The following is a 27955-nucleotide window of genomic DNA, read 5'->3' on the forward strand; positions in this document are numbered from 1 at the left end:
AAAAAAAAGAAACAAACAAAAAACCAACCAATCAAATGCATGTTTCAGTTAATCTTTATCTTTCTCTCCATAAGTAAGCAAAGAGTTTACAGTGCAAGTTGATTTCCACAGAACAAGGATCAGACTCCAAACACCAAGAAACAAACAAAAAGGCTTCCAGAGAAACTCACAAAGAAACAAAGCAGAAAAGAGAGGACGGAAGAGATTGTGAGAACCAGCAGATCCATGGGAGGGAAGAGGCAAGCACGTGGGACACGGGATGCCCCATTCCAGCTGTGAGGTGCGAGTGCCATACGATCAGAGACCGGCCCCACCAAATCACATTCTTATAGACGAGAGATTTTCCAAGTAAAACAGAGACCTCACCCTGTTTACACCTGAACAGAGGTGGGGTCAGGATGGGAGTAGTGCTGGGTGGCAAAGTGGGTTGGAGATGGGAGGCAGGTGGGGGAATAACCTCTCTCTATGTCACATATTTCTTATCCTTCAGAAAATCATTTGAGTTTTACTTCAGCTTTCTACTGGCCTAGGACTCCATCCCCTTTCAGTGCCCAAGGGAGGAAACCACCTGGCTGCAGACCCTTGGGAGCTGGTAGCACACTACAGCAGCTCTCTGGGAGAGGATGGTCACACTGTTATCACTCCAGCTTCAAAGCTTAGACCAGGCTTAAAGGTCACAGAGTGTGTGACACACTTTAACATGAGGGACCTGCTTCCATGCAGTGATGGCACTGGTTCTAAGCTGTGGCAAACAGTTCATGACTAATGATCCTCCCAAGAGCCTGAATACCAGAGCACCAAGGACTATGCTTGGTGAGAAAGGTCTCAGTTCATGACAGCACCTCTCATTTTTCACTATCTAAAGACCACACAGGTCTAAGACAGCAGCCCCTCCCAGCAGAATATAAAATTTGACTCAAAACCCAGGATGTCTCCACTCACCAATGTGTAACCCCACATTACTGAACCAATCCAACAACAGTGGGTCTCCCACCAATTCTCCTTCTGGCTTCCCAGACTTCCCTTGGGATGCTTGGGACCCAATACATTCAAGATCCAATAACTTGGTCACTAGCAAAATGCCCTGAAGAATTCAACTTTGCCTCAGCACTCCCCACTCCCTACTGACATGGAGATGCTTTTCCTCCTACAACTTCCAAATTCCTCCTACAACTTCCCTGAGTGCCTCCCTCAAACCCCTGCCTTAGACAGTAGTGTGCAAAAGACCCTTCTGCTCCTGCATTGCATCAGCCTGGCAGGCAAAGATGGAAGGATATGGTTCCTTTCAAACCCAGGTGACAGTGTCCTTTCAGTCAACAGGAGAAGACTTAAAGAGTTTAACAGTCAGGTCTCTTCTCCTTGCTCTCACTGAGCCAGTCCCTTCCTCCCTGTGTGCTCACATGGATTAAGGAGGGCTTTCCAAAGCCAGACATGCTCCCCTGCAACAGCCCACCATTAAGGACAGGCTGCTGGGCCTGGAAGCCAAGGAAAAACTTCTCAGTCACACCAGTGAAAACCCCTTCAAGCAGCTTTCCAGGAAAGGAGTAGAGAGATTCGGAACTGAGACACAAAGTTTTCCTTCAACATCATCTCCTTTCCTTTGGATGGGAAGGACTTCTCTATATACAACTGAGACACCAGGGAGACACCTGCAGCCAGAAGGGATGCCCTGGAAACTTTGTGGAGCCACATGAAAGTAACTGCAGTTTCCAAAACCTGTCTCCTGCAGGAATAGCAGCTTCTCCCTTGCACCCAGTATACAGCTAGTCTTTTTCAATTAAATGCTGACTCTCACCAGGGCAAGGACAGGGTCAGATTGGTTTCCAAACCACATCCAGAAGCAAAAGAGTAACAGAGGAGCTAAGAACAGTCTGATTTCTAGTGCAACCACAACAATGGACAATCCCTTAGGTATCTTTCACTCAAGGTTCGTGGTGAAGGGTGGGGGAAGAGAAGTGAGCTGGGGGGAGGGATGTCCAAGCAGGTCCCAATTAAAGCTTTAAATGACAGGGAGGTAAATGAAGTGATTGTCCTTTTGGTCTCTCAGCTGAATGTGAAATGCAGGAATAGCTGTGATGAAGCAGCACACCGCAGTCCTTAGATCCAGTGTATTTCTCTCAGTAGAGGTAAGTGCTCTCTTAGACCCGTTGAATTTCAAACAGCTTCACATCTGTGTCATACCAGATTGGGGGATCCACATTCCTGAGAGAGAAAAACAAGAGCCACTTTACTCTCTGTGGCCAGGTACATGGAATTCAAATTTCCCAGCCAAGATTACAGCTGCCTACACAGCACACCTTCAGCTTTGCATAAAAGGAAATCACTGGTTGAGAGACAATGCACCTGAAAGGGATGACAGTATCCACAACATCCCACAAAGCCAGAGCTTTGCATGAAATCTCTGCACCAGACCCTCTAGGCAGCTTTTCCATTCCCTGCTGCTGCCAGTTCCCAAACTATCAGTACTCGCAGAACAACTCCCTTCCTGACACCCACTCAAAGTTTTGGAGCAGCCGATTCATCCAAGTCTCTTCCAAGGGAACAACACCTTTCCATCCTGTAAATACGAGACGATCCAGAGCCGGCCAAGTGCACGCTATTCCCTCTACAGGCCCCCCAAAAGTCAGACTGGAAAAGACCAACTCAGACTGTACCCAGCTGGTTTACCTCAAATAAATAACTCCCCACATGTAGGTGCGGAACCACATGGCAGTGCCCGAGTTGGCCTGGTACTTGCGGATGAGGATGGGGTGAGGCACCGGCAGCAGCCCCACCAGGGTGCCGTGCTGCAGGAACTTGAGGATCTCCGACTCATCCGTGAGACCCCTGCGAAGAGACAGGCCAGGAACATCCTCAGCACGGCCCACAGACACCCCCAAGACTGCTGCAGCACAAGGTATCAGTCTTAACAGACACAGACACAGACACAGAGCCAGCGAGCGTGGCCAGCGAGAACACACACCCTCTCTGTAAACAGAGCGGAGAAGGGATCAGACAAACACGACGTTTGGCAAGGAGAATAACATCTCTGCTGAGCCTGTGATGTTTTCAATCATGCTTTACAAGCTTTCCCCAAGGGCTCTCCAAATTCAGACTCTGCCAACCTCACAGAGCTCCTTACACACTGCACAGCCCTTCCTCTCCAAAAATCTACTTACTTGTCAATGCAGATCTTCTCCACCTGAGGGACCAGCACCTGTAAGAGCCGCATGATTGTCTGCAGGGGAAGCTTTGACTTCCAAGACATCACCTATAGGTAGGAAAGCAGCAGGGAAATCAGTGCACTGCATTAGCAGTTTTAATGCAGCTGTCTCTGCAATCTCTGCGACAAATGAGGTGTACAAAAATTACGAAGCTGGTGGATGAACTGAGTGCACAGGAACAATACAATAAATCCCGGAGCACTGGAATTATGAGGCATCCAATGAAATCAGTGGGGCATTGGCTTAAAACAGGTAAAACAAAATATTTCTTTACAGGTGTTAGTAAACTTCTGGAGCTTTGACCACAAGTCAAAGACATTCCCACTGAGGAAATGCTGCTCTGGGAGAGTTTCTGATGGTAGGGAAGGGGGTGTGTGAAGTATTTCTGCCACAACTCTTTTCCTCATTATTTATTTCCTCTGCCCAGATTCCCTTACCCAGTCAGGAGTTGGAGTCCACTGTGCACTGGAGGATGCACTAGAGAGACGCCTTCGATCCCGCCGGGAGTGTGATGCCTCCTATCAGTAAATATTATTTTTAAACAAACAAAAAACAAACAAAAGCAAATCACACTTAAGAGCAAGAAATACAATCCTCTTTCTGCTAATGTTCCCCACAGCTTTTCCAGAGCTCTGCTGGGAAAGATAGCTCAGCCTGTCCCTAGAATGCATCAAACCCACCAGACCTTCATTCACCAAATCCATACACTTTGAACCAGGCAGTGGCAATATTTGATGTGGTTAAGTTGGAGGACCCTGTGGAAGGTCACAACTCCAGTCACCACTTCTGACACCCTACTGCAACAATCCACTGTGGGAGAGTTAAAACAGGACTGACAACAAACAACTCAGGCATGGTTCTTTCTTTTGGCATAGGGATTAAAGAGCTAAGAGCCACAGCTTTTCCAACCTCTGTCTACTGAGTATCTCTGGGATTTTTGGTGTCCATCCTGGAATATCTTAAAGAGCATTTTTCCAAGGCTGGGCTCTTGGCAACTCCTACCTAACAACTCCTGCCCTTGAGGAATGACACACTCAACCTGGCTTTCCATATTCACAGCAGGAATAAAGGAAATAATCCTCTAAAATCACTGTCAATCTCTGCATGAGGTGAAAATGGAGAGGCTTTTTCCTTTAGCAAGGCACCCCGACCATTCACTACTATGGCCTAGAGTTGACTTTGCTACAAAATAAATGGGAACAGCACTTCCTTCCAACAGCCATCCTGCACCTCCACATGCATGGGCTCATTCATGCATCACCTTCACAACCAGAAACAGCCAGTTTGGGGCAGAGCTTTGCTGGAAGCCACTGAAAGCTGATAGTGCTGTGCCAGTCCTTTTCTGACTGGGGAACAGCTCGAGCCAGCTGCTGGACACAGATGGAATGACCCACAATTAGGTTTTATGGGCTGCTAGAAGAAAAAAACCTTTCTTCTGCAAGTTCTCACATAATGACAACATAATTAGCTGTGTGCTTAAGATACCTCACTGACCATGGGCCTTCACCTGGTACCAGGCTAGGCCAGGAAGGGTAAGTAAAACTCATCCTGGGATATTCTGTTTATTCCAATTTATTCAAAGCCACTCTGAGGACAGTACCTCAGCCAAGCCCTCATGGGAACATACTGTTCACCAGCTAATAGAAGATTCTGGTAAAGCTCTCCATCCCAGAAGGGAGAGGAAAAAGAAGCAGCAGTAAGAACGAGAGTTGAAAACCTCGGGAACAGGAATATATGCCTTTGCAGTTATGCCCTTGCTGCTGCTTAGTAGTGCTCACATTGGAGAAAGCTCACTCGCGTGCCCCAGCTCGTGTCACCAGCACAAACATGAAACACCCAAGATGATGCAACAGCATTCCTGAACCACGTTGTTTTCCAGCACCGTGCACATGTCCACACTGCCTTTAATACGATGCCTTTCCTCAATGGGCCAACCAGACCTTGTCTTCTAAGCACCACATTTCTGCTCATTTCACATCCCAGACCTTCCCTGCACACCACTGTCTGGCCTTACCCCGCTCCAGGGCTCCCCATCGCTCAGGGCTGCGGGTGGGTTTCCCTCTGGAGAGAGCTGGGAAGCCTCGGGCTCCAGGGAACGCATGGTCCCGTCCTCTGACACCTGAGACTTCTCTGTAAGCTTGTCAATTCCTGTGCTCAAAAGAGAAACACAAGTGAATTAAATATGTTTAAAAGGAGGGGGGTCTTATCTGACCTATGATGCACAGACACCCTATGCCTCTGCTGACATTGGAAATCCTCTCCTTTCAACTGGATAAGCAAGACTGAGCCTTGATTTCACCACCCCAGAGAAGTCTGTCTCAAGGAAAATGCTCCCTGATGCAAGGGGAACATAGATTCACATAGATATAGTTAAACTGAGGCAATAGGTCAAGATTAGGGCAAATGGCCACGTGGACACCAAGCCTGACAGGAGAGAAACTCGAGGCAGTTTGTTTGTGATCAGCTTGGGCAAACTGATCTGAAACTCGGATTGAAAGGCAGTTAAGTTATTCACAGATGTAAACTCTTAATCTCTCCACACCCAGTGAAAGGGTGAGTCCACAACGTATCTCACAGAGAAAACAAGCCTCTCTCCTGCTCCAAAGGTAAACTAAAGCTCACCTGGAGTAGCCACCAGACTGGTCTTCAGTGTCCCTGGTTCAGCAGGGGCAGCAGGACGTGACCCTTCCATGGAGACCCCATCCTGGGAGTTGGTGCGAGAAATGGGCTCAGGGGTTTTCTTCTTGCGCTGCAGACCCTTCTGGATGGACTGGGAGTCCGTGGGCAAGTTGGCCAGCTGGTGAAACACATTCCGCTTGCGGATAACAGCATAGACCAGATTGGAGTTCCCTGGGAATCACAGCAACAAAACAACCAGAGAAGTGAGGCCCAAAGAGCTCTGCCAATACAGCACAGCTCACGGGGTACACAAAGCATGACTGCAGAGACTGCAAGCTCAGAGAACTCTGCTACCACCCACAAAGGCAACGGCACAGGGAAGAAAGAGCAGAGCTCAATATCCTCTTATCCACCACAAAGCAGTACAGAAAATTCAGTGAAACCCTTCCTAGGCTGGAAGGCTGACAAGAAATGGCTTGGAGAGGGATATTCAAACAACTGAGAGGAAAAAAGATCATTTAAACCACATATTAGCACCTATTTTGGACAAAAAGGTTACTAGCCAAGATTGAACATTTCTGCATCTTCAAAAGAATTCACAAAACAAATCAGGGCACTTCATTTGAGAAGAAACAGACTTGAAATAGTGAAGCAAAACTGCCACAATTCTTACTGCCTGCAAGATAGCAGAGAACAGAATGAAACCATCCTCTAATATAAGACACAAATTATACCCACAAAGGCTGGTTTTGGACTTGGCAACCACCACGTGCAGGATTTCCATCAGGAAAGCAGAATGGGCATTCCTGATTTGCAGGTTTAAATAAAACATTAAGTTTTGAGCAGCTTTAGGGACCTCACTTTATTATTTCTTTGAGGTACAAGATGGTCATGCTTTTAAGAGGGGAAGCAGAAGGCATTTCCTGGAAAGTAGCAAGTGCGAGAACTTTGTTTGGATGGGGCTATTTGGTCCTCAGCCTCAGTGATCTGCCAGAGCAGAACTGAGAAGCACTTTAAATGTTTAAGGAGATGGAAGTTGTTTTGGTCCCATCACCTGCACTGCTGAGCAACATGAGCAGTTTCATAGCAGCATTCAGCCAGTCACAGCTTCAGTGTTACACACTCACTTTCCCCTCTTCTTTCCCTCTATCCATCTCATCTTCTGGCCTGCAGGAGGCTGAGGTTGTGCTGACAATTAGCTGTCATCTCATTTTGCTCTAACACAATTTCTCTAGGTCAGGACCCAACAACGATTAACTACTAATTCAACTTCTCAATCCTAGGCAAGGCTCCATGTAGCTGATTTCTACATTTCTCACCTCATCTGTTTGGACTTTCTCTGAACTTCCATCTCATGTTCTCTTGGACTAAACTGGTGCAAACCTACTAAACACAGCAGTCACTTTCTTACCATCAAACTGGTACTGAATGATGTTGTTGAAAACTTCCAGCAGAAAGAAAACGAGGTGGTGGTTCTGGACAGCAGAGAACAGGAACCAGGTGGTGGAAAAAGCCTCCAGGAGATGCAGTAACTTGTTAGCAGCCACCATGGAGAGAGACTTCAGGTATGGAGACACTGTGGAAGGAAAACAAATGAAAACTGGAGAAAGAACCAAGGTTCTTTCCAATAAAACCAAGGTTTTATTCTCAAAGATACACCACTAAAAATGTTGCTTTTATCGCCTTCCCACCCTGCACTTCTGAGAAAGCCTCTGAGAAAGCTGAGCCCAACAGGGTTCCACAGAAGCATTTCCAAATACAAAACAAGTGAAACGGAGACATTGCCTAGTAAAGGGAAGCACTGCTGCTTTTAGAGGGTCTTGCTTAGTTTTACATTAGCAACAGCATCTCTGCTGTGCCTCCTGAAAAGCTTCTCAACTGAAGCCACCTGGACACTCAGCCCAAGGGAAGCCACTGCCACCGTGGGGAGGTGGCACTCCCTGCTGGAAAGGAACAGCACTGCCAAATGCACCAGGCGTACTGGCAAATGTCCTTCTGCCACCCCAAATGGGCTCCAGGACTCTGCTGTCCCTGCCTCTGCCCCATCTGACCCTGCAGCAGGCCTTGATCTGCATCTGGCACCTCCAGCACGGACTGGAAAGGATGAGCTTCCAGCAGTGGGCACTGGTCAGTGTTAGGGGACACAGGCAGGGGTGCAGAGAGAGGGGAGTGAGAGCAGCCATCCCTGTCCCTGCTGCACGCTGTGGTCTCACCCCACAGTGCTCACCGTTCACTACAATGGTGAGCAGGCAGTCGAAGAGAGGCTGCAGCCGCTGGTGCCCGCTCGTGATGATCTTGTGAAAGACCTGTGGAAGGAAGGAGTTCTTGAGCAAGGCAGTACCTTACTGAAAGCACCCTCTCAACCAAAACCAGTGCCACCCCCACACTAATCGCTTCCTGACACCATTCCTTCCTAGGCAGGGCCCTGCACACTCCACAATTACACAGGTGGGGAAGGCTGCTCTCGCTGCAGACTCGCGCTCCACGAGTACAAGCTTTCATTTGCAAGGAATCCTTTGGGAACATGATTAGGGCCCCACAACACCACAAACAGAAACTGACTGTGAGCTGTTCCACAATGTTCAGGCAGCCTGGGACAAAACTAAACCACCAGGAAGTAAGAGACATCTTTACTTCCAATGGATTTTGACTTTGAACCCTTATGAGAGCTGTTTGAAATGTTACAGAATTAATCATTTTACAGCTGATTTTAGCGTGAACTTCTAACTCAAATGTTTGTACTATTTTTAACTACACCCTCAGACATGGAAAGATTCAACTGCCTTGTAACCAGTTCAGACATTCCCAATCTCGGCCTTTCCAACTCTAGCTGGCATATCTGTAGAGAAGTCCTGACCATAATTAAAACACCTAATTAAAACATTAATGGAATGTAATAGCAAAACACATAGCGTCAAGTGCAGTTGTGGTGGACAGGTTTCTTCCTACTCCTTCTAATGGGAATCTCCTTTTGGAGGTTTACGAGAAGCTGCTTAGATAATTCTTTTCTGGCAAACGAGCACTAACACGACAGGAGGGAACCACCCGAGGCTGGTACTGCAAAGCACACAGCTTTTGTAGGCAGTGCTGTGGGCAGACTGAAAGGTGAATGAAACCTTGCAGCAACACAAAGCTGGAGGGCTGAGCTTGGTATCACTGTTGTTCCCACTGACAGATGTGCTCCACACAACCCTGGTTACCTGGCACAGAGCCGGATCTCCTGCCTTCCCCACCTACAGTCAAGTCTGGTACAGGCCATGCTCCCATCCCACTCATGCTCCCATCCCAGAGTCCTCTGGACACCAGCCCAGCACCATCAGGAATCCTGTTCTTTGGGATCATCTCATGCAGACGGAATTGCACCTCTTGGAATTCCAACCAACCGCCTGCCAGACACACCACTTCAGGTTAACAGTGTGCAAAGATCCCGCCAGTGCTTAGATGCATCCCACACACTTTCTAGCTACTCTGGGGGCTTCCAGTCTAGGGAGGGTGAGTACACTGAAGGAGAACAATTGTTTGGAAAGGTATGAAGCAGGAGCTGGGAGGGTCAGAGGAGAGCTGCTGGAGCTATACTCACTATGATGAGCAGATCTGCATGTGTCCCTGTGAAGACAGGGATATCCATAGGCACTCGGACAGAATACGGCTTGTTCAGGCGAACCCCAAAGTTACGCTCCCCACTGAGAAGCAGCAGGATAAAGACCCCAATGTGCATCAAGCCCACTCGTGCTGCAGAGGAAAAAAAAAACAGAAAAACTCCACGTGTCACAGTGAGGCCAGGGGAATCCTGAGACAGAGGGGCAGTGAAGAGGGAGGAGAAACATTATGGGACTGAAAAAAAAGTGCACAGACCAAACTATCCTGATAAGGGACATCCCACAGAGCTCCCTCCGTTGTCAGTGCCAGTGTCCTTCCCAAGCACATTTATGTAACACTATAGTGTTAAGCCTTGGACAGATCATGTTTTTCTTCATTATATTCTTGATAGAAACCTCTCATCATAGTAGGGAAGATCTGACTTCTCTCCACCATAGAGTGACAAGAGTTATACGTGATTTATTCCCAAGGCAAGAGAGGATTGCTCATTTCTCCCTCCTCATGGGATCAGGGACAGAGTTTTCAACATGAGGACTCAATACGAGTTAACACGTGCTAAGGAAGAATCTCCCTTCCCTATATTATGGGACAGATCATGTCCTGCTTCTAGTCTGTTAGAAACATTAAAACCCAACTAACTGAACCACTCTACTCCATGTCTTAGAAGGTCAGGAACACACACTTGAGATGCTGTCACATGTAAGTGGTAGAGAGAAAGTATCTTAAAAACATTCTAGCTCCACTGTCAAGCACAAATCATACCAAATATTGAAAACAACCAACTTACACTGGTCTGCTCTGGCATCATTGAGAAAGTACAAGATTGGGACAAGAATGTCCAGAACATCGCTACTCTTCAGCACAAAGAATAGGAATTTCTGGAAGAAAAGGGAGGATTTCAGACAATCACAAGCATATTTGGTTTCCTGCATCATCTGCAGGACTCAGGAGAGGTACTCTTGAGCTAATTAGTCTCTCAAGAACATAAAAAAGCCTGGTGTATGCACCAGCTCTTCAACTCCAGTGTTATTTGTAGGATTATTATAATAATTTCTCAAGCACAGACCTTCAGGAGCTGCAGCCCCCCTCACAGGCTGTCCCCACATCCAGACCCCCAGCCCCTGCAGCAGGGAGCAGTGCTGCTGACCACAGTACCCCAGAGCCACTGCTAACTACCCACCACAGCCCTTCACCAGGGCTCGGTCCAGCCAGAGCCACACCAGACAAGGTGGGGCAAAACCCAGCAACAAGCAGATCCACACCTTGTTGAAGTCACAGAGTTTCCAGAAGAGGACAAGGAGTTCCTGATGGAATTGGATCTTCTTGGCAGAGTTTGGCAGGTAGGTCTGGACCAGCGGGTTTGATAACAAGCGAGCCACTCCTTTCAGGATGAACTGGAAATCCTGCCAACAGACCAGGAAAGAGACTGTGGTGGGCCCAGGGATAATGCAATCAGCATGAAATCAGACAGGAAACAGCGCAGGATGGGAGCACATTACCTCCTCTCGGTGTATCCTTGAGAGGTAATTCACAAACAGATTGTCTGGTCCAGGAGGCTGTGTTCAAAGAAAAGGAGGGAAATGCTTACTGGCAACAAAATTTATTCAGGAAGTCAAAGTGTGACCACTAATGTCCCTCACTTCAGCTTTCCTCTGACTGATCCAGTTTTAAATGCAAGGAGACAGAGCGCTGCAGGGAATAGTAAAGTCAGGGGCTTTTCACTTACATGCTCCCTATTCAAGGCAGTGACCAAAATCCAGTGTTTTGGTCATGTACAGGTGTTTAGTGGCCTACAGGACTGAAGTAGGACCGGATTAGAGAGAGCAGACTGCAGGGGGAAAAGCAGTGCTGGGCCCCACAGCTCACCATTCAATACAAGTTGGTGTGGGAGGACCCCAGGGAGTTCAGGAGAGCAGCAAATACAGACCCCAGTGTCACTCACATCCACATCATCCATGGCTGTGCCAGTGGTCGTGCCATCCACGGTGGGACTTGAACTGGTGGAGCTGTCATAGTCCAAAGTGACAATCAGCACCTGGGCCGCCTCCTCCACCAGAGGCTCGCGGTAGTCAGAGAAGAGCAGGTGGTTGTAGGGAATCCCATAACCCACCGGGTCGTAGGCACAGACAACATTCAGGAGAGAGGTGAAGAGTGGGAGTGCATGTCTGAGGAGGAGAAAACACTTTCAGAAGGCAGAAGCAGGAAAATAAAGGTGCTGCCTTTAGGGAGGGACAGGCATCCCTCTCCCCCAGAGTCTGGAGTCATGATAAAATACCATCATCTTCTTTAACCTGGGACAGTGACCCATGACTGAGCAGCCCAGAGACAAGAGCCAAGCTGGTCTCCTGGACTACAGCTGAGAGGGAAGGGGAGATGAAAAAGGCCATGCGGCCTCCCAGAGGAATCCTGTGCAGCAGTGTGAAAAGGGGAAAGGACCTCAAAGCTCTCTAGGCCCTGGAAAGACAAAACTGTCTGCCTTCAGCCAGGTCTGTGCTTCCCAGGGTGAGTGTCACCTGAGGAGTTGGAAGTCCCAGAGGAGACAATGTCACTAGAGGGCGGCATTCATCCAACACAACCACCTGCTGCAGTGCCACGCCACCATCCCAAACGAATGCAGTCTACAGCAGGGAACAGCCCCTGGATGTTGGAGGTAGCAAGTCCTATGGTCCCCCCATTACCAACACACTCCGTGAAGGAGATCTAAAGGTTTTTCTCCCCCTGGCACCCGGGCCCCACCCTTCACCCTCACCTGTTTTCTGTAGAGCAGAAAAACTGTACCCAGGGGTTGGTGTTGCTGCTGTCTGAGGAGGGAGGCAGGTACATGGCCTCGGAGAAACAGGTCAGCAGCAGCTTCAGCAGTTCTGTTCTGAGAGGAAGGAAGAAGTTGTCAAGGTGTGGAGCAGGAGGCACAATCACTTACCACAACAACACATAAGGAAGGCTCAGTCCTATCTAGAAAATCCTCCCCAGAAAGACCTAAGCCCATTTAATTTCCTAAGCAATACAGCTTTCACTGGCACAAAGCTCGGCAGAACTGCTGCTTACAAAAAGAGAAATCCAGTACAGAGCTCCCAGGCATTTCCAGAACAGCAACGTTTATCCAGTTTCTGTTGCAGACACTCTGACTCCCATATCATAATACAAAAAGCTATTTAAAAGGTCAGCTGAGGTTTTTTCTATGTTGCCAGTCCTGTTAGCTCAGAAAGGAGCAAGCAGAAAGCCCCTTGGGAATCACAGATACCCACAGAAGCTAAGAGCTCATCTCCCCCAGATCTCCCCCTCCTGAGCCAGTTTCTTTCCATTCTGCCTTTGCAGAAGCTCTTACCTATTCAAGTCATGGATGTAGTTAGGCTGTGGAGAGTGGGCAAAGCCCACTCCTGCCTCCCAGATGTACTCACAGCTGTCAATGGAGTGGATATCTTCTGCTGTGTCCTGTGGGAGAAATAAGAGGTTGGACCACAGAAGGCAAGAGCCAGAGTTGGCAGCATTAGTGGTACCCAAGGCAGTTCAGCCACTCTCTCTACCAAAGAAACCAGCAGAGAAGCATCCAGACAGTTGGGTCTGTGCAGCATCTTCCCATGCCTAAAAAAAGCAAGTGCTGATGTCTTCAAAGAGCTCAGCCTTGGTGAGTAAGGGGTAAGAGAAATGCAGGCACTGTGCATGATGGAGGGAGCATCCATTTCTAGCCATAACATAAGGGCTGACTTCAGTGGGAGGACAAAGAGCAAAACAACATGGGTGAGTCTCAGTTCTTCTTTGCCCATTCCCTCACAGTTCTTACTCCTCCTCTTTACTCAAATGCTGCTTCAGCAAATATCCAACATGACCTGTATCTCTGGGGTCACATGCTCTGCCATGAACATGAGGTGGTGGTACCATCTCTCTCCTAACCTGAAGTCAGACCAGGCCCAGGGAGGGAAGCCAGCTTGGCAAAGGCTACAGAGGCTGCAGGCAGCAGACAGACAGCCAACAGCAAGGAACATAAATCATTCACAATCTCAGTGTCTCATTCTAGTTGCCCAGGGCACTGAAAAACCAGTCTGGCTGCTGCCAAGTGAAAATCGCAGGTGCAGGTGGTGGGGGGAGGCTCTCCCAGGAATAAACATTGTCACCCCGACTTGTGCAAGCCATCCCAACTGACAACAATAGACAGCAAGTCCATCTGTTTCAGCCCCACTCCCACTTACTCTTAGCACAGGGGTAGCTCTGATCCAGCCTTGCCCCTTCACCCTCAGGTGACAGATTTCAACGCTCTTTGTACTACTCAGAAACCTCAAGCAATCAATTTAGTACCTCAGGTTTGTCAGGGAATTTTGCAGCCATCAAATACACAGTGGTTTAGCATGCTCATTTTTAGTTTACATCAGAGCTACACCAAAAGCAGCGATGCCCACTTTTGCTTATAGACCAGATCTACAAAAACCACCAGAATCACTGATGGGAGAGAGGGAGGGAGGTAGATGCACCATAACCTGTTCTTAGCACACCTGGTAGGAGATCCCTGCTTCAGGGAACTCCTCTGAAGCACAGACCATAAGGATCAGAACACGTTTGTCTTTGTTGCCATGATATAAAGAGGGAGAGGAGGTAGAAAGACACAACAAAGACCATCTACTCATTCAGGCAAACAGATGCTTCCTGCCCCAGGCTGCACCAAACTGCCAAAGAAAGGAACAAGGTGCTAAAGGTCTCTGCTCTGCTGGGAACAACAGAAAAGCAATTGTTTTCCAGCACAACCACCTTTTCCTGATGGGTGAGCTGTATTGTGGGGGTAATTGCCAGCCACTCCATTTGGGACTCATCCAGCTGTCTCAGAACACCTGTTTTATAAGGCACAAACACCACACAGTGAACGCAATATGCTGATCAATATTAGACACTGTGGGTTCAATCTCGGCAACTCCATATTTTCCTGCCTGCAGGTTTGCAGGAAGCTGCTGGAGTTTTCCAGGATACCCCCCACCATGCAGCTCATCTGCCCCTATGCAGATAATCTCATGGTTTAACTCACCACCGTGCTCCTCCGGTGGCTCTGCACAGTGAAGTCGGGGCAGAAGAGCAGATCAGTGACAGCAAGGAGCAATGACTCAGCCAGTGGCCGAGCATTTTCATCATCTTCATCTCCCTGAGGTGAGAAACAGAACAGCATTGTCAGCCCAGGGATAGCAAAGAGCACACAGTAACACCAGTATCACACAGCAAGAGAACATACACTCCCCAAAAACACACAGGGACGCAAGACATTGCAAAGGAACAGGAAGGAGAAACACAAAAACCCAGTCAGCACAGGAAAGAAATGTTCCCCTGGATGGTGGTGACTAAACAGGAACAAGCTCTTTAATGACAGCAAACTGAGCAGACAAAGGCCTGGAGACGTAACAGAAGAGTAGCATTGGATGGACCTTGCCACGTGGAGATGGTTGATTTACTGAAGACAAATGGAAAGGGAAGCATTTACAGAGAGAAGGATTTTACAGTCACAAAGGAGGGTGATTCGGATGATGCACAGAGCCATCAAAAGGAAGAAGCCAACCAGCAGTAATAAGGTGTAAAACCTCTCAAAGTCCCGCATGGGCTCCCCAGAACTGGAGGTGACAGAACCGGCAGAGGCTCCGTGCATCACACAAGGGCCACCTCAGCCCGCCACGGCAGAGAAGGCACAACAGCAGAGAGGATTTGCCATCTCCAGCGTTCAAAGCAATCACTCAAACCATGCATGGCTACTCCTCTGCAGCTGTTGCCACGGGAAACCTTGCCAGATCCTGCCTGTCAAAGAATATCCTGGATGGGAGGCCTTCCCCACCACACACTGGTGCTTGAGGGAAAGGCAGGGAGCAGGAATGGCAGGAGCTTATCTACCTCAGCCAGGCCTCTGTCAGCCTGTGCACAACACACGGCTCTTCAATCACAGCAGGCAGCTCCCAGAGATAATGGTCTGTGTGGCTGTGCCGGTGACAGCAGGAAGGATCCCGCAAACAGATCCCGAGTGCAAGGAGAGGCACAGAGAGGGTGCACAGAGCCAGCAAAGATGGTTTTGCTTGGGCTCATGGTCAGAGGTGAAATGACAAGCATTAGGGTGCAAGGGGATTTCTTTTCCAAGAATGATCTTTGCTAAGATCACTCCAACTGCCAGAAAAAATCCCAGCAGGCTCTGGGTACCACCACATCCAAAATGGGTGACACATAACAAACCAGGAGATCTGAACCCAATACAGACTCCCTTAGAGAGTGGATCCATGCTCTGGGAGCTCCGCCATCCGTCACTGCATCGTGAAGCAGGTGAAGGATAATCACAGACATATTTACTAATGGTCCATACCATCATCTTCAGTTCCCTGAGAGAAATCAGCCTTCACACAGCAAAGTTGTTGCCTCTAGATTAGACATGACCCCAGCTTCCCTAACATCCCAGGGCTGTATTTGTTATCCCAGCCCTACAGCTGCAGATAGTTAAATGATGGAGCACACCAAGCACAATGAACCATAACAGCTCCACCCACACTCAGGAGGCACAACAAGCAGGAGGGTTCCCCAGCCCAGCACACATGCACTGGGCTGGATTGCCTTGGGGTGACCCCAGCACTCTGAGGCTGAGAAACTCTCTCTTCTAGGTGCTGAACAAAGCAGAAACATAGGAGTAACAGCAGCCAGGCTGGCTCAGAGCACCAGGCACCCTGCATGTTGCTTCCCAAAACAAGCTGCTCCATTGTTAAGCCTCTTCAGCACTTCCTGGCCCCTGCAGAGATGAAAGGATGGGCAACCACCACCCTCCCAATCAACCAGATCACAGAGCAGGACTAGCAAAGACTTCCCTTTCCACCACCCAGAACTTCCCCTTGAAGTGGCCTCAGGTGAACCAGATTAGAGGTGACAGGCAGAGGCAGCACAAGGGGCAAGTTTGTACTGTACCAACCAGAATCCTTCTGGATAAACACATCATGTGGTGGGTGAGCAATTGGCTCACAGGTCAAGCACAGAGGATAGTAATGAATGGGGTAACATCAGACTGGTGACCTGTCACTAGTGGTCTTCCACAGGGCTCCATCTTGGGCCCTGTGCTCTTCAATGGCTTCATAAATGACTTGGATGCAGGACTTGGAAGGCATACTAAGCAAGTCTGCAGATGAAACAAAACTGGGAGGAGCTGTTGAATCCCTCGAAGGCAGGGAGGTCCTGCAGAGAGACCTCAACAAATTGGAGGACTGGAAAACCACATGAAGTTCAACAAGGGAAAGTGCCAGATTCTGGCCCTGAGACGGGGCAACCCTGGATGTATGGACAGACTGGAGAATGAGATGCTAGAAAGCAGTGCTGGGAAAGGGACCTGGGGGTCCTGGTCGATGGCCAGTTGGCCATGAGTCAGCAGTGCCCTGGCAGCCAAGAGGGCCAACGGTGTCCTGGGGGGCATCAGGCCCAGCATCGTCGGCCGGGTCAGGGAGGGGATTGTCTGACTCTGCTCTGCACTGGGGTGGCCTCACCTGGAATGTTGGGGTAGTTTTGAATACCTAATTCTTTAACCACTCTTCCTCAGTTGTGGGCTTCATCTCTCAGGCTAGGCCCCTGGTTAAAATTTATCACTCAGCTCATAAGCAGGGTATTGAGTCATGGTGCCCAGAGCTTTTCTGGCACTGTTCGCTTTAAATGTGACATTGTAAAACCGGTGGAAACAACACCCTGCTGCAGTTTGACTTTAATCTTAAATCAACTCTGGGTAATGGAACAAGGTCATTTCAGTCTAGGAAAGTCACATAGCTTTTAGTACAGCTCTTATGTTCATTTCAATTCACACCTCCAGTTATACTGGAGAGGACTTCACTCACATACCAGCACTCTCCAACAGCTACACACCCAAGTGAAACATTTAGATGATGCAGCAACCTGTGCTCAACAAAGCACCTGAGGGTGAGAGGAAGAACAGCAAGAATCAAAGGAAGGGAAAGAATTTAGAAGATGCCACCTAATTTCTGACCAAGTAGAAATAACTGCAATAAAGTTGCCCCCAAGTGTACGTAAGTGTCTCCTCACTGCAGCCTCCCCATCATCCTCCAGAAAGAATAAGTGCCAAGCAACAGACCCCTCCTCGGCCAGCCCCGGGGACAGTTGACCAGAAGAAGCCCCTCCAGTCTGGGTCCTCAAAGATGTAAGGCAGGATACGGGTGAGGAGTCGGCAGCAGTTCAAAACGATTTGTCTCTCCTTCTCCGTGTGGCAGCCGCTCTCTGCTCCCTGCACCAGCTTCTCCACGGCCTGAAGGAAACAAAACCAAGGCAGGTATCATTAACCTGAGCACAAAGGAGCAAGAACTGGGCAGGTCTGTTCTGCTGGTGACACCCTCACATAGAGTTATAAGCAGTTACTAGGAGTCCATTTTCTCTCAGTCTAATGGTACAGGCAGTGCTGCTGTTTGAAACTGCAGAAATAGGGTTAATGATCTTAAACAGACCTTTCTTGAATTTCTACTGTTCTGCTGCAAGAGACCTCAAATGCCAGGGCTAATCCATGCAGCACACGTGTGGTGCCACGTGACACAGCCAGAGCATCAGAAGGCTCCTTCCAGCACTGCTCCATGACACCACACACTGAAAAGGGCAGATCAGATTAATGAGCCACAGCACCCGAGATGCAGCAGGACCAAGGCAGCAGCACTGTGCTCCACGGTGTGAGGTGCTGGCAGGGGATGATCACACAGGAACACAGTCTGACAGATCTGTCTGTGCTGGTGTGATTACAGCAGGGACCTCTCCTGACTCTGGAGGTGGGAGCTAAGCTGCCTGTGACTGTTAAGTGAAGGGATACAGCCCCCAGTCTGTCAAAGTCCTGCAACAGAGGGGGGTGGCAGCCCAGGTTTCCCCACTGTCCCTGTGAACAGGACTGCTGTTCTGCAAAGAGCTTCTGGGCTGAGACTGCAGCCCATCCAATCGCTGCTGAAACTGCCAGTGGAGAGTCACTGGGATTTTCAGAATAGATGCAGGTCTCACCAGGCAGCAACCACAGCCCCAGGAGGCAGTGGCAGGAGGTTTTACCCACAGACAGAAAAAGGCAGCTCCTTCCCCCAACAGCTGCACCCACCCGCTCTTACTCCCTCATCCCAAGGGGAAACAGAAGGAAATGAAACCCAAAACATTTAGCAAGGATTCACCTTGCTGCTTTTTAATTCATGAGGTCATGTGCCCCTGCTTATTTTCATGGCAGACTGCCTGGGTCACTGACTCTGCCAGCCTGCGTCACTGCATTAATGGGTGTTTAAGTGCTGTTTGTCCCAGGCTGTCACACACTACTCTGACTGAGCTGAACGATTTCTTCAGGCATATTTATGACTGTACAGCCTGAGTCTCCAGCCACGACTGTAAACGACAGCTCAGCCACACTGTCGTGCTCCCCACGAACACAGCACTGCAGTGGCACACTGCACTCAGCACAGGTCAGGGCCCTCAGCCTGGCAAAGGCACTTCTGGAGTCTGCAGGCTCCTGTGACACTGATATCCCAAGATCTAGGGCTCATGGAGAAACAGTCCTGCAGTCCCAAGGTCTCCCAACACAACACATCTGTTTTCAACAGGGAGAAGAGCACATATTTTAGTCTTGGTTTGGGGAGAAAGAAGAAACAGAGTCAAAGGGGTTACGTAGTCACTACAGGTCTCATAAACCCTTCTCAAGTCCCAAACTGCAGATTACCAAAAGACAATACTAGGAAAAAATTATTCCATTTTCCCTCGTGTTTGTATTTTTTCTCAATTATCCACTACATGCATTTGTCTGAGGTGCAATTCACAGTCAGAGGTACCTTCACTATGATTCAGTAGGTCTCATTCACAGTTTGTACAGGAAAGAAAAACAGGATGGCAACAACCATTTAAAACTGGAAAAATGCCATTCCAAGTGTTTTTCAAATACAAATTCAAGCCTACTCTTTACATGGCTTAAATCAGGAGCATTATTAACACCTGCACTTTTCCAGACAGAATAAGTCTCAGGCTGTTGCTCACCAGCTTGACAATTTGCCAAACCTGGCAGGGTAGGAAATGTGACTCAATGTCCCATGTGCTCCACACAAGGATGCAGCAACATCAGAAGCAGCATTAGGAATGTTCCATTATCACAGGAGAAGGACGAAAGGTCTTAAGATCTCCCTCGAACTTGTGCAGTGACAGTCTCCACATCCCTCTGGGATTTATCAGCTTGAAGCCAGACTGGTGCATGGTGAGATGCAATTTGATGCAGACAAGGAATCGGATGTATCAGCCTCACCACAAATATGCAGCCTAGGTACAAAGTCCCCTGAGCAGCAAGCAGTTTATACAGGCAAGACTCAAGAGGACAGAGTGAAATACAGGAAAGGAACAAGAGGAAAAAGGCTCCAAACACCAGCTGTGGTCTGTGTCTTCCACGAGAGGAAGGGCTGAGAGTCTTACGAGGAGACAGGGACAAACAAGCACATTGTGTGGTACAAGGAAATAACATGGCACCTGTCTCCCCTTGGGAGCCACACTGCTATTGATCCAGGGACACCTCCCTGCTAGCACAGCACCAAGGAGTAAGACAGCACCGACCTTACCTTATAGCACAAAGTCGCCAAGTTGGAAGGCGACTCTTCTCTCACCGCTCGGATCTCTGCAGCTGGTACAAGGGCAAAGACATCCTGCACTGAAGTGGCTGTGTCTGCCCAGAACTGGTCCCAAAAGGCATCATCTGTGGCCTCCACGGGCTGCAGAGACACAAATGTGGTTACAGATGCAGAACTACCACTCCACAAGGTCCAAACACAGGGGTTGAACAGCAAAACATTCATGTGCCCAACTGCATCAGATTGGGAATCCCCAGGTCTTTCATGGAGCCACAACACACGCAAGGCTGCCTGTTTGTCTGCAACTGATGCAAGTATTCCAAGATCCTCACCACTGCACATGGGCCAGGCTGTTCTCGTGCACTCTGTCACCTTCAGAGCAAGCCAAGGATGCTCTGAGTGTGCACTGGAATTACTTGTACTGTAATCCAAGTCTCAAGGAAGCAATCAGGAACATCTCACATTAGGGCACAAACAGACCCAAGGAACTGACAGACCCACCTCAAAGCACTTACAGAGACAATGCAATTGATCCTTCTGCATCAACTATTTTTAGGGAACTGGACTCGCTGCAGCCAGTTGCTGCCAAGGCTTTGTTCTTAAAAAGCACTAAGTGAGCAATTCAAAGAGGAAGATGGAAGGAGGGGACCAAAGCAAGCAATCCATTTCAGACCTGTGGGTTGAGAAGCTCACCCCTCCAACCCTGGGAACACACTTCTTCCCATTACTTTTTCTGCAGGTACAGATAATTTCCACTTTTACCTGCTCTGAAACCCCACTGCTCAGGATGCTGTCCATAGGGACAGTCAGTTTGCCAGACAGCTCTGTACAGCTGGCTGCAGAGTCACAGCATTATTTCTTCCTGACACTGTGGCAACTATTTAAAAATCAAAAGGCTGACAACAACCTGGGTGTCAGGTTATAAGCAGCTGAACAAAGCAGGCTGGACCTTGCTTTGCCCTTTATGGCTTTGCAGAGCCAGAAGGCAGCGCTGGCCATTCAAGGTGAAGCAGAGGCTCAGCCACACAGGGTCAGCTCTGCCTTCCTGAAGAAGCAGTGTGGTGATGACCTGCCTCTTCCCAAAAGTGAAAACACCAGCACTGTTTGTTAAACAAGACATCTCCATTACACAACACCTCAGGCATCCAAAGCCTGGGAGCTCTGAAGGATCGGGAAAGACTTAACTTTTCAGCCAGACTAAAACTGAACACAGCTTTTCCCGAGTAACTACTAATATTTGCCAAGAGACAGGCATTGCCCAAACACGGCTAGGAGTGCTCAAACCACCCAAGGGTCCAGCTACCTGCCTGTTTATGACAAGCAGTGTGAGAGAGACAGATCCACGATTTCAGCCAGAAGAGGAAAATGGAAGCTTTTCCAGGAGTTTTCCCAGCCATGCCAAGGTGTGGTGGCACGCGTAGGAGGTCAGAAGAGCCACACACCTGAGCACCCCCAGCCGTTGGTTTGGGGTGAGAAGGAGCCTCCTGCCTGCAACCAGCACCAGCTCCAAAGCAAACAGCACCTCGTTAAGGGCGATAATCAGCACTGTGGGCGGGTCTACCATGTCAGATGGGAAAAGGACAAAAATATGAATGTGTGCTTAATTTAAACAACTCCTGCCCACTCCCAGCTCTGCTGTAGTAGGCAGAGAACTTGCCCAGCTCTATGCTGTTTCTAAATGCAGCTCCAACACCACTTGGGGGAGAACAGCTCATTCACTGCTCTGACACTGAGAAGCGCTGCGTTGCCCCCTTTGCTGTCACCTCCTGAACCAACAGCCCCAGCCCATGGGCAGGTGATGTGTCACTACCACCAAAGCCCAAAAAGTGAGCGGGGCTGGCTGCCCCCAGACTGGTACAGCAGGTTATTGCCCTGCAGCTCTCTGCCTTAACGCTTCAGTGCTGCAGAGACTGTTTATTGCTGGTCTTGGTCCTGCCAGCCATGCAATGAACCAGCCCAAGTGACTCTCCACTCTTGAAAAACAAAACCAGAAAAAACCTACGTGTTTTTAGGTATCTTCCTAAACTCGGTTCTAGTGCTGAAACGCTCATTTTATCACCTGGCCACCAAAGCAAGATCCTACTAAACCTCTTCCCAAAAGAAAGAGCAACTTTTTCCAACTGGGAATGTTCAAGGTCACAGCTCCTCAGAGGGAATCTGTAGGAACAGCACAGTGTTCACAGCCTGACTTTCAGCTTCCTGAGCGTGTGAAGGAGCTGTGTGCTCTTTGTTACCTGAGCATGAAATGCTTAATGGAAGGAAAGCTATTTTGCACATCTCATCTCTAAGTGCACTGTTCGAAGAGAGCCAATTATTTGGAAATCTGATCTATGTAATGCATGAAACATCTTACACTTCCTACGCCTCTTTTCCAACCACACACCACAACCACATGTATAATTGCCACATGTACGTCCTGGCCGCCTGCCACAGCCACTCCCACCAACAACAGCGAGCAGCAATTGCTGCTAATTGGGCATCATGCATAAATAATGGCTTCACTCTCATCTAGAGGGGAAGCAGAAAACCATTTCCCTCCAGCAGACACTGATCCCTTTACCTCCCACTAGCCTGAGGCCTCCTCAGAGGTTGAACACAGCCGCTGTTTTACAGATGGCAACGCAACACGGAGTGAAGAGCAGGGCCTCCGACTGAAATCCCAGGGAGTGGAGAAGCACAGCGGTGATTACCCAAACTGCAACACTGGATGTGCAGCCCTGGTAATGTCTCGGCTGCCATCTTGGCAACCAGATTATGCTAAAACACCGGTTTCTTTCATTTTTAATAGCTGCAGCAAGGCAGCTCCTCATCAACAGATGGTATCCCGTGTACAATCCTGGGACACGGATTCAGTACTGAGTCACTCAGATCCCTGCTGCCCCCCTGTTTTAATTACCAGTCTGGCATCATGAAGCTACTCAATCCACATAATATTCATCTCCTTGATAGAACAGTACTGGCTGTTTTTAAGCTGATTGTATTCTGCACACAGCATCTCTGGGGATCTAAATATCCATTTCCTCACGCTGAGCTTATACAACAGCCTCTATCCAGCTCACAGCAAAGGGAAATACAGAGACCTAGAACAGTCTTGTTCACCAGCCAGGAATATCTTCATTTGGAAATGTCAAGATTTAGGTACAAGTGTTGGTACAGCACATGCTGCAGTCACAAATCCCAGAGCACCTCAGCCTTGACAGTGCCTAAGCCAGAGAGCTAACGAGGAGCTGAATCCTCACCAACGCTGTGAGCTGGGGCTGCTTTGGATCCTCCCCATCAGCACAGATCTGTCCTCTTTCAGGGAGGGAGCTGCAGCACAGGTAAGAAAGAGCCTGACGTTCCTCCAGCACAGCGCAGACAACCAGCTCTGCACCAGCAGTGCAATGAGAATTAGAATTTCATCACTGCCAGAAGAATTGAGGGATCAGCAGCTTGACTGTACTCCGGAAACACAACTGGCACATCTGGAGAGCAAAGGAAGTTCCTGATCCCCACACACCCCACCACAGAGACTGCTGAAGGTACAGAGCTGACCAGCAGAGAGGGGCCCTGCTGCCCAAAGCAAGCTCCACACCAGTGGGTGAGGTGACTGTAGCCCAGAGTGTTGCTGAGCACACAGTGGGCAGAGCTGCGGTGATTTGACATCTCAGAGTGGGCAAGGAGGGAGACTTTTGCCTTCAGTTCCCTGGGGCAAGGTGTATAGACCTCCCACCTGCAGGCTGGCCAAACAAAGGTGAAACCAGTCCTACTGGACACCTCCAGTCTTTACTTCCTAATAGTTGTAAATGTTGGGTTTCAGGTTCTTTGAAGCACACAACAAATGCTGCAGGAGTCAGAAGAGGACGGTTTGCAAGCCTCATGCCAGATACTGAGCAGAGAATCACAACCCTGAGCAGGCAAACAGGATACCTCACAGGAAACAGGAAAACAGAGTGGGGCTGACCACGTCCTAAAAACAGGAAAAGTTCCCAAGACACGGCCTCCCCCATTCGTTACTGTCCTCAGCCTGACGCCAGCACCACCTTCACTTTCTTTTTCAGACACAATCCCTCACAACCTCAGACAGGGCGAGTGTTTGCACCTCCTCCCAGCTGAGAGCTCTCCGCCCTTACAACTTACATGGAATGCCCATTTCCAACAATTGCCCAACAGGTCCCCACCAGAGGACTGTCCTGAAACTAATTCAAAGGTTGCTGCAAACCATCAGCAGAGAACAAAGGGACAAGCAGCCACTGGTCTCCCTCACTGTGTTCTCTTTTTGCTTCATGCCAACATGCCAATTAAGCATCCCACTAGTCAAGGTAGCGAGGTGTTTGGGGCAGGGACTCTTCTTTTCCTGGCACCTGACAGCAGAGCAGGTCCTCCATTCCTGCCCAGGGTTTCCAAGCCATACTGCACAAGCTCAGGAGATATGTAACAGCAACATGCTCCTTTCCACCCCAAATGAGCAGAACTGTGGCATGTAATGACCATTCATGCAGCACTTGATTGAGCTCTAGTTCAGGCCTTGCAGCAGGGCCAGGGATTAGTTTGAGGCAATTCACACACCTTTGTACCACCTGTTTGTTAGCCACTGTGCAAAAGAAAAGCCTGAGGATGGACTTATTCAAAATATTAATAACTAACAAGATTTTGTTCCTGCTGCCAAGGATGGCAGCTCCACACAAGTTTTGGAACAATGGTAAATTTTCCCATAAGATCTTTGCAGTTAGCAGTGCAGAATCAAGGAGAGACTTCATGAGTCTGCCACCAGTTCTCTGCTCCCACAGCAGAGACAGGGTTGCAAAGCAAACTGGAAAATGGGATTTGTAGAAATCTGGCAGGGAAAGCCCAAGATGAAAAGTCAGCTGTGTGAAGTGTTAGTTACAGCTTTGCTTTTAAGGCAACTTTGCTTCTGATCAACCTGAGACACTTGGACAGCTGAGTCAAGCTTGAACACTATCAGAAATGGGCTGCCAGAGACAGACCTCTCTCTGAGCTCAAGATGTGCTTTTATCAGGCTCAAGTTAACAACCAGTTGTACTCCTGCATTTCCACAAGGGGGAAAAGAAAGGACTGGAGTTTGTCCCTCGTGTTTGATCTTTCCTGCCTCTTTCAAAGCAGAGGCATAGCTAGCATTAAAATCTAACAAGCTCATTCACAAGATCAAAATTTCTTATCTTCCACTCGGTTGCTGGCAGGATTCCCAACTGACTGGAAAAAGAAAAGGTGCTTCCCCAGCAGTTAAGGCTCCCAGACCAGCTTCCTGCTCTGTCAAACTCACAATCCATTTCCCTTCACCTGTTACGTAAACAGCACTTTTATGGGCAATTCGGGAGGACCTGTACATTCTCTACTATAAAGCACATCTGTTTCATTATTAAAAGGATGGGCCCTACCAATTTAAAGGTGTGCAGAGTAATGTAATATACATCTTGTAAAAATCTTAAAGCCCATTTCCCCATGTGTGATTACAAATATGCATCTGTGGCATAAGCTAATTGCTTCCTTCTGGTATTACTGCCCTTTTTAATCACTGAAGTAATTCTGAAGTGATTTTTCTTTTTTAATACTATCACACTTTCAGAGTTTCTCTTTGGCAGTTAAAAAAAAAATCAATTAAGTCAATTCCATTTGCATCCAGACCTGGTTCCACTTCCAAGCTCTGGGCTCCACATGTGCTACAAGCATTCAAGTGTTACGTTCCTTATAGATTTTTTTTTTTAAATGCTTACATGGGAACACTCCTTTTTTAATTAACAAAAGCCTGGAGATTATAAGAACTTACTTTTAAGAAAAATTTAACTTCAGTGCCAACTCTAAACCTTCACCAGTGAGTGAACAGTGCCTTCTGCTCAAGCACTTCTTCCCACCAGAGCCTTAGGAACACCTCACAGTGCATTCTAAGCTCACGGTTTCATGTTACTGATGACTTGACTAAAATCTATTTGTCCAGCTCCCTGATGTCAGAGAAGGCTGCAAAACAGGAGACACGCTGCTGAGGAAGCAAAGCATATCGTGAGCCAACAGCTTGGAAAGCTTTGGCTCTGCCCACTATTGCAGCCTGGTTTTGGATCCTGGGTCTCACGGACCAGGCGGTTACGTGGAGGTTTTGCTGCTGCTGCGAGATCAGAAGGCTCCAGGAGAGCCCAGTCACGCCTTCTGCACAGGCAAACACAGTATGTAAATATGGGAGTGCCCACACTCCACCCTTTTTCCACATGCAGTCTCACCTAGACCACAGAGACATGAAATGAATCCAGCCAAGAATGAAGCTTTTGCTCCTTCCTTTATTCGGGGCCCCAGTAAACCTTCTTTCATTACACAGGTCGATAAACCAGGGGAGGGAACTGCTCCCTTCTTGGCTGCTGATCCGAGGATTGCCTCATACAGGATTTTCTTTGTGAAGAGCAGACTGGGAAGATACCTACAGGCTTGATTTACCCCCCAATCTCACTTTATAAGCATGTTTTCTTATGAAGAAAGGACAGTCCAAAGCTGACAGTGCCTAGACAGTCCAAAGGCACTCTGAACTATCTGCCATGCAGAAGAGACTTTGAAGAAGCCCTTAAAACATTAATTCATTCACTTTTCTCTTTACATAGGGATGTTGTGAAACATCCACAGCTGGAGGTTTTTAAGAACATATTCACAAAAGTCATTCCTGAGCAATGCAGCTATAAGTGATACTGCTTTAGAAAGTATCAATATGTTTTTTCTAGGCTCTTCCACAGCCTTACCACCTATGATTCATTTCCCACTCGTAGCCTTCATCTCTTGAGTTTTCACAGATTTTCTCCTATTACCCTTTTACCCGTTTGTATCCATACCCCTTTCTTTCAAATTAATTCCCCATTGTTAACTATCTTTTTGCCATCAACCCCAGGTTTTCTTAGCAGCTGTTATTGCCTCACCAACCAAAGGTGGATTTTAACAGCTGTTCACCATTGTAGCTCAGAAGAACCTGAGATGTGACTTCTCAAAAGGGAAAAATCCCTCTGCTCCTTAGATAGAAGGACAGACTACTAATTTTCTGCCAGTGTGCTGCTGCTACTGGACTCTCCAGTTAAGATAAAAATTAAGCTAACTCCCAGGACAGGCACAACATCTGTTAGACCTCTAGGCAGCCACCCTCCCTACACACAGCCCCGACTTTCACTTAACTCCTTCTCCTCTGCAGCATGCAGAAATAAAGCCTTGTGTCACAGGTCCCAGGTGGAAACTGCTTCTGCTGCCAACAGCATGGCTGGCCATCGGCCTTTTAATCGGCTACTACTGAAAAACAGGACAAGGTTCTCCACCCATGATTCAGGAGGGGGGGGGAAAGATAAAGAAAAGGGAGCACTGGCAAACCTTGCGGTGATGTAAACCTGCAGCTGAATCCATTAGGAGCCGCGGACACCCCTTACGGCAGCAGCGTCTGCTCCGTTACCACAGGACGCTGCTCAGCAAAGCACAAGATGTCACCAGAGGCGGTGACAGTGGCCGGGCCCTGCCAGCCTTGCCCCGGCCGGTGTCCTGGCGATGCTGGTGCCCCTCCACAGACCGTGACAGGGCGATGGGCAGGGCCGGCCCAGACCCCCCCAGCACCCGGCCCTCGGGCAGGGCCGCGCTGAGGGAGCCCGACCCGGGGCGGGCCCTGCCCGCAGCCCCCGCACAGGGACCCCTCGCCGGGTCGGGCTGGGGGAGCAGCGGCCCGGCCGCCCCCTCCCCGAAGCCCCGGAGGTGTCTCCGGGCAGGGCCGGGCATGAGCGGCCCCCTCAGCCCGCCCCGGCCGCGCCTCAGGGCGGCTCCCGAGATGGCGGGGCCCCCCGTCGCCCCCCGCCCGAGATGGCGGCCCTCACCTGGGTCTTGGTGGTGAGCTGGATCACCGCCTTCCTGAAGTTGAGCTTGGAGTCGGCGCTGCCCATGGTGCGGCCCGGCTGCGGGCAGGGCCGGGCAAGGCTGTCCCCTCACGCCGCCGCTCCCCGGGCCGCCGCTGCCGCCATCCCC

General features: G+C 49.0%; 1 protein-coding gene across 3 annotated transcripts; it reads right to left on the reverse strand.

Annotated features, from left to right (window-relative positions):
- Window positions 1-38: 38 nt before the first annotated feature.
- HID1 (HID1 domain containing) lies at window positions 39-27948 on the reverse strand. 3 transcript variants are annotated; one of them, XM_017812149.1, is made up of 19 exons: window positions 27808-27948; window positions 19976-20125; window positions 17497-17667; window positions 14434-14547; window positions 12748-12854; window positions 12172-12288; window positions 11365-11587; window positions 10922-10978; window positions 10685-10825; window positions 10210-10300; window positions 9403-9554; window positions 8050-8128; window positions 7234-7398; window positions 5826-6053; window positions 5218-5351; window positions 3641-3721; window positions 3159-3250; window positions 2668-2826; window positions 39-2202 (listed from the first exon to the last, which is right to left on the reverse strand). In XM_017812149.1, the coding sequence occupies exons 1-19, from the start codon at window positions 27871-27873 to the stop codon at window positions 2139-2141; spliced, it is 2391 nt and encodes a 796-aa protein (XP_017667638.1). In that variant the 5' UTR covers window positions 27874-27948; the 3' UTR covers window positions 39-2138. The 3 variants fall into 3 exon arrangements, with proteins under 3 accessions (XP_017667638.1, XP_017667639.1, XP_017667637.1); XM_017812150.1 differs by lacking the exon at window positions 27808-27948 and adding an exon at window positions 27317-27524; XM_017812148.1 differs by lacking the exon at window positions 27808-27948 and adding an exon at window positions 27128-27232.
- Window positions 27949-27955: the final 7 nt, after the last annotated feature.

The sequence above is a fragment of the Lepidothrix coronata genome, unplaced genomic scaffold (genome assembly GCF_001604755.1).
Source record: "Lepidothrix coronata isolate B3197 unplaced genomic scaffold, Lepidothrix_coronata-1.0 Scaffold34, whole genome shotgun sequence".
Lineage (NCBI taxonomy): Eukaryota > Metazoa > Chordata > Aves > Passeriformes > Pipridae > Lepidothrix > Lepidothrix coronata.

What these genes read in the sequence shown, in the direction of transcription:
- HID1 (XM_017812148.1), bottom strand. Translation starts at nt 27,217, where the DNA reads ATGGCCAGCCATGCTGTTGGCAGCAGAAGCAGTTTCCACCTGGGACCT. An exon ending in CATGCTGCAGAGGAGAAGGA is followed by an intron (nt 20,126 to 27,127) that starts GTTAAGTGAAAG and finishes GTGTCTCTGCAG; the next exon opens with CCCGTGGAGGCCACAGATGA. An exon ending in ATGGGGAGCCCTGGAGCGGG is followed by an intron (nt 3,722 to 5,217) that starts GTAAGGCCAGAC and finishes ATTTACTGATAG; the next exon opens with GAGGCATCACACTCCCGGCG.